The 6,698-nt window shown below is 50.9% G+C and overlaps 1 protein-coding gene across 1 annotated transcript; it reads right to left on the bottom strand.

Moving 5' to 3' along the window:
• Positions 1 to 649: 649 nt before the first annotated feature.
• Positions 650 to 6,183, bottom strand: LOC128946028 (cell division cycle protein 20 homolog). The gene is made up of 10 exons (XM_054289970.1): positions 5,991 to 6,183; positions 5,299 to 5,444; positions 4,572 to 4,668; positions 3,516 to 3,644; positions 2,962 to 3,158; positions 2,240 to 2,334; positions 1,663 to 1,898; positions 1,433 to 1,557; positions 1,144 to 1,261; positions 650 to 828 (listed from the first exon to the last, which is right to left on the bottom strand). Exons 1-10 carry the CDS (start codon positions 6,181 to 6,183, stop codon positions 650 to 652), a joined length of 1,515 nt encoding a protein of 504 aa, XP_054145945.1.
• Positions 6,184 to 6,698: the final 515 nt, after the last annotated feature.

The following is a 6,698-nucleotide window of genomic DNA, read 5'->3' as shown; positions in this document are numbered from 1 at the left end:
TGTGTGGGTCTTGCATGACATCCAGGCTGGGCGTGGCAGTGTAAGCCAACCTTTTGTTTTGCATCAGGCTTTATGCCAGAGCCAGCCCCTTTCCAGCCTTTGGGGTGATTACAGCTGTTGCTCTATATTTCTCTCCCTCCTTTTTTTTCCAACAGCTATTCTACTCCAGCACCATAGGCAGGCAGTGATGGCTGCCTATAGCTAACAAGACAAACTGAGATCTGCCTGCAGAGCCATAGGAAGGTGTCCCTGGGCTTGTGAGAAAGGCCAGGACAACACAAACTGAGGCCACAGCCATGCTGTGCTTTCAGTTGAGCCTGTGGTGGAGCTGCTGTGCTTGTAGTCAGCATCTAGATGGGGTAGGTGACATATCTATCTTAGCTGGGACAGAAACAGAAGTACAGCCCTTGCACAGCATCCTTCTGCTAGGCTGTGCTAAGCTCAGGGGCCTGTAAACTGGCCCTTAAGACCTAGGTCTCCACTCCTTGCCCAGATCCCCAGCCTCAGGGAGGACTTGGGTTTAGGAGCCATGGCTTTTTCTTCCATCAGACTCCAATAAGAAAAAGTCAAGTTAAGCAGTTAATTAACATTTAAAATACTGTACAGCATGTAAACCAAATATCCCCCTCCCCACAACAATCACGTGCTCTCAGCGGATGCTCTGGTGAAGAATACTGCTTTTGGCACTGTTTGCCTTCTGTTTCTCCTTCTTCTTTATGGGATCCATCTCAAAACAGCTCCAGACCTGCACTGTTTCATCAGCAGCTGCTGAGGCCACTGCTGTACCATCAGGGCTCATGGTCAGGTTCAAGATTCTATCAGTATGAGCTGAGGAGGAGAAGGAATGTGCAATCAGGGCTGAGCTGATCAGCACATGCACATTTACTCCTGTATGCTCCCATGAGCCCTGCCAGCTTGCATAGCTGTCTCCCCAGTGGCTGTGGCAGCATGATTTCAGACCCCAAGCATACATTTGGATCAATGGTATCTCTTCCACAGCCCCCTGGGCATGCTTTACTCCTAGCAGCATGGCCCCGGATACTGTCCTGTATCAGTGATGCTGCAGGCTCAAACCAAGGAGTGCAAACGGCCCCTCAAACCTCAACGTCTAACAGCCCCCCCCCCCAGGCCCTGTCCACCTACCTTGCAGCTCTGCAACCTTGTTCATTCTTGGATACTTCCATATAATCAGCTGATTCTGTGCAAAGCCATGGCCTGAAACGAGCTCCTTGTAGGTTGTGGACCATAGGATAGAAGAGACCTGCAAAGAGGCAGTAACACAGGTGAGACAAGGTGCATGTGCTGATGCTCACCACTCGGAGGCGAGCATGGTCCCCCTCCTTCCCCGTGCCTCTGGGCCTGAGGAGCCAGCAGCTCTGTGTAGGTGTGCTGCCAGAAGGTGTTTGTCTCCAAGCTGGTGTTCATCTCTCACCTGGGAACGGGTATCAACAGCACTGAGGCAGGCGCCAGAACACACGTTCCAGATGCGGACATGTCTGTCATTAGTGCCACCTCCAGTGGCTAGAACATTCATCTGCCATGGGCACCACGCCAGGCCTGAGAGAGGAGAGTTCATTTTAAAACATACAAGAGGCAACCTGTACCCAGCCAGTGCTGCATACCTGCCTTGCACACACGTATCCGCCCGTGGCAGCTCTGTGCTCACCTTGACAGCACCCTGGAGCTGAGTGAAGGTCTGTAGAGGAGCAAAGTCTCCATCCCCAAATTGGGTGCATGGCCAGACATTCGCCAGACTGTCAATGCCAGCACTGGCCAGGTAGCGGCCATCCAGAGACCATTTGAGTCCGCACACCTCGTGTGTGTGGCCAGCAAGGGTGGCCACATGATGCTCAGCCACTCGGACATCGTGGTGATGGATGTGCCCAGTCTGTGCATCACTGCAGAGGGAAGAGAAGGCTTGCAGGGTCAGGCTGCACATTTTCACCCAAATCCATTTTTGTTGTTGCAAGACTGCTATAGCTGCCACTGGGTTTCAACCAGTGTTACCAGCAACACAGGTCTGTTGGTGTGAGTGAAACACCCACACAAGCTCTTTACAACTTCAGCACAAATTGCAATACAGGAAAGAGGCCTTCTCCTCACAGCCCCAACAGATAAGGCTGAGTAAGAATCCCAAGCCAGGACAAACTTCTCTCTGCCATCCCTAACCCATGCCACACATAGATTGAGGGATAGGAGTTTGCAACAACTGGAAACTGCCCTTGACCCACTGCTTTACCTGGAGAGGATGCAGCTGTTCCAGCTGAGGGTTCCCACACAGCCACAATGGCTGGTCATGTTTCGGAGACGTTTCTGCTGCTCAATGTCCCATAGCTTATAGGGGCCTTAGTAAATATATGTATTGCAGTAAAAGATCTCTGTATTGTATAAGTGACCCTGCCCTGATTCTAGTTATTGTAAATGGGCTGCAGCTGCAATGTCCTTGATTGGGCAGCAGCTGTAGCTCATGGAGGTAGCTGGGATAAAAGGGGGTGGGGCATTCAGGGAGAGCTGGAGAGGAGCCCTGACTGAGAAGCAACAGCAACACTGCTGTGAAGAGCTGCTGTGAGAAAACCACCCAGAAGGTATGAGACCCTAGAAATATGATATATAACAATATAAATGCAACAATAGCTGGAGGGGCAAAGCAAAATGTTCTTCAGAAGAAACCCAATCCTGTTTCTATGCCCTAGGAACCTCACTGCACAGGCTCTGGCATTCAGCTTTCTGAGTAAGCGAACAGAGAAAATGTGAGTCTCATGACTATAGCACAGAAGGTAATGCTGCTTATCAGAAAACCCCCAAACCAAACCCTGCCTTGCACACTGGGCAGTTCCACCCCGCACCAGGGAAGACAATCAGGTGCATGGCATCCTTCCCCTGCCAGCCAAGGTTTTGTCCCCAGGCCCCACAGTTCTGTCAATCCCTTGAAAACACCTCTAGTTTTACTCCTGCATTCACCTGATTCTCAGCACTACTTGTGCCAACAGCAAGGTAGTCTCCTTCTTTAATCCATGATGCAGAGGAAATGTAAACATCTGGATGCTCCATCTGCAGCAGGGGGATAATCTCCCTAGTAGCGTGATTCCACAGATAAACAGTGTCGTCCAGAGCCACTGCCAGGAAGTTCTGGGAGCTCCAGTCTACGAGATTCAGATCTACAATTTGAAAGAGCAATGCAGGTCACACCATGCTTGGCTAGAGAGCCCTGCCCTTCACCGTTGCTGCTGCAGCAAGTGTGGGTGCACATGTGCACACACACACACGTACAGGTGAGGGGCAGCCTTCTGAGTGTCACTATGCCCAGCTGCTGGGGCCAGGTACCCTGCTCCAAGGCATCTGCACAGTGCCCTAGACCACTGTCCCTGTAAGGCCACACAGGGACACTCCAGAAGTGGTCTGTGCTAGCCTGGGTACACAAAGTAATACAGACAGCCCAGTTACACTGTCCTAGGAACAGCAATCCAGTGCAGAATGTTCTGGATGCCCAGCACTCAACTCCGTAGTCTACTTACAGTAGTCGTTGAACATCTCTGGTGCATCCAAGACCCGGTCTGGCTTTGAGGGAATATATCTGCTATTCTTCTTGCTGGATCCAGGTGCCATTTTCTGACTGTAGAGCACTTTCAGGTTATTCTGATAGCCTGTGTGCAAGGGAAGAGGTTTGTTAACCTGAGTTAGTTTCCTCCCAGCTGAGTGCTGCTCACCCAACTAGGAATCCCTTGGAGTGAAAATAAAGTCCTAAGAGAAACACTCACAAGCCTGCAGTGCATGAAAATCACTGGCAGTATGAACTGTTGAGCAGGGGTGAGCTACAATTTACTCATTCCTGGAAACAAATTTAACAAACACTTGGGGTTTTGAATGTCATTATATTTAGTTGCAGTTTAAGCTAGAAAGTGCACAGCAGATACTTTGATGCTGTTACAGACGTCATGAAGGTTTGGAACCTGCAGTACAGGTGACTGTCACTGACATCTTTTCATAAAAATCCTTTCTTTAGGATTTTTCTCCCTTCTGAGAAGCTGTGGCCTCAGCAACAAAATGTAAACAATGGTTATCTGCTGCTGTGGAATGCAACAGGTGGATGCAAGATTGGTCTTGGGTGAATGTTTGGATTTACTGACCACTCAGAGCAGTGCTGGGTGTCACTCTCTGTTGAGACAGAGAACTTTGTTTATTCATTCTTTTTCTATTCTTAGCTTAGCTAGCTTCTGAGAACTTTTCTTCTATTTCTTTTAGTATAGTAATAATGTAATATATATCATAAAATAATAAATCAAGCCTTCTGAACATGAGGTCAAGATTCTCATCTCTCTCTCCACCCTGAAGACCCTTGCAAGCCCTGTAACAGGTGACCAACTGGCAGTCATAGCAACTCTCCTAAATAAATTCACTATAACTGTTATGCCCTCCCTCGACCTCAGGAACCGTAAGAAAGGAGACTCCAACCTGTACAGCTCTCAGAAACCAGTTGATTTTTCCTGTGACCACACAGAGAGCCTCTGTGTTGCTGTTCCCCTGACCTGATCTCTCCTGCTGATTCAGCTCACACAGACCCTGTATCATACCTTCTGGAGCATTCTCTGGATTTCCACTGAGGTGGAGGATCTTTGCCTCTTCTACATCAAAACCATTCAGATTCGCTGCCCAGGCTTTCTGTTGCTCCTACAGAGACAAATCACCCTCAGTGCAATGCATTTAAAACGATTTCCACACTGCAATTTAAATAGACATCTAAGTCCCCTTCTCTTAGAATCTGAAGATGTTTGACTGTGCTGCAAGGGTCAGTCACACAGAGGCAGGTCAAAGCAGTTTTCCCTCAGACTTTCATACATCGTCCTGCTCACATTTTCACACAATGGCAAATTCAGTGTCATTGTCAGTGGGAAAAGCCACAGCCACAAAGCGACCAAATGCTTCATAAACAGATTTCAGAACACAGTGTAAAACATTCCAGAAGTGTTCCCTGTGGAGACATTGTCCTAGAATAGCTATCACCAGCAGTTTCACTTTGCATAGGCTTACAGCTTTGTATTTTTGTTGCCTGCAACATTTTAAAGCCTCATTAGTCAAAAGCTAAATTTTGCTACCAGAAGCAGCATGGGCTTAGAGTGCATGGCAGTCTCTACAGCTTCAATCTCATCCTGGGCTCCTGAAGCCCAGAGCTGCAAGTAGTGATGGCTGGGACTTGTCAGTCCCATGTGCCCACTTGATAGAACCTATAGTTTACTGCTCTGTAAAGGGCAGGAAGGAGTAGCGGTTGTTGAAGTAATTGTAACTTAGACACATGCTCACCTTCTTGGTAGGGGAATCCTCAGCAGGGTCATTCTCTTTGCTTAGGAGGAAATTTGCCATCTCCATCTGCATAGTGCTGTGTTTGGGAATGTAGCAATCCCCCACAGCCTTTGTGGGGGTGCTTTGAATTCTGGATCCAGATTTACCTGCATTCACATATGAAAATATTGTCTTACAGCTATTTAACAGCCTGTATTAGAGCTTTCACGGGAGCAAACCCAACACTCTTCCACATCACACCCACCAGACAAGTAGGACTCCGAGGTCTCATGCCACCCAGTCACAACTAACTTATATTTTCCTCCCTGCCACCAAGTTGGTTAGGGACTGTGTGGTGCAACTCCTTGGGTCTAGTGCAACAATTCCAGAGTCCAGAGATAAGGGGAAGATACAAAAATGCTCACAAGATGTAAAGCTGTCAGCTGACAGTCCTGCCCACACTCGTCCTAGCATACAGCTGTGCCAGCAAGGCTCAGCTGGGCGAACAACAGCTTGCCAGCCCCAGTGCTCAGAGCTCTGCCCCTTATGCTGGCAAGGAGGTGGGTGGCTGCCAGGAGCACAGCCCACCTCCTCCTGCCTGAGCAGCAGCCAGTAGGGCAGCGTGGCAGGGAACCCAGAGCCCCATGACTACAGACAAGCATCCTGGGTGAGGCTCCCTCACTCAACCTCTGCCACTGGTGGCCAGCGCTCACCGGGTGTCTTGGACAGCGTCTTGCTGGAGCTGTGGGAGCGATTGGCCAGCTTCATGGGCGACACACTGACGGGGCTGGGCCTGGGGCCGCTCTCCTTGGCCTTGCACTGCCATCGCGCAGGTGGCGCGTTCGGGATCAGCGTGTCCAGCTTCAGCAGCCCGCGCAGGTCCGCCTCGAACAGGAACTGCGCCATGGTCCTGCGGGCGGGTGGCATTGGCCGTGCCCACTGGCCGGGCTGAGCCTACTCCGACAGGCCCCGCCGGCCTCCCCACCACCGGACCGTGCAAGCGCTCCGGCTGCTCCTGCCCATTACGGACACCCCTCACTCTCCCCAGCCGCTCCTCGGGACACTCCATCAGCCGATACGCCCTCCCTCCACTCCTCGGGGGTCTTTGATCAGCCGGCACCCCTTCCAGCCACTCTTTGGGGCTCTCTCGGATAAGCGACATTCTCCCGTCCCCTTCAAGGGCAATCTCGTCCCTGCTCTTGCTCCTCCCCACCGTGCTTTGCCTCTGCCCTGTGCCCCTGGGGCTGCTCTTGGCCAGGCAGCCTCAGTGGGAGCCAGCACTGGCTGCAGCCCCAGCGGGCCCCCCAGGACAAGGCCCAGCAATTAGGAGGCCAATGAAAGCTCTGGGCAGCAGCAGAACCCTCAGCAGAGTTCTTTGGACAATCATGGACTGGCCACACCTACACTGCAGCCTCACTGGC

The sequence above is a fragment of the Melozone crissalis genome, unplaced genomic scaffold (genome assembly GCF_028551555.1).
Source record: "Melozone crissalis strain CALT ecotype California unplaced genomic scaffold, PUWL_Pcris_2 ptg000072l_1, whole genome shotgun sequence".
NCBI lineage: Eukaryota > Metazoa > Chordata > Aves > Passeriformes > Passerellidae > Melozone > Melozone crissalis.
This window is presented reverse-complemented; position numbering and strand designations above follow the sequence as displayed.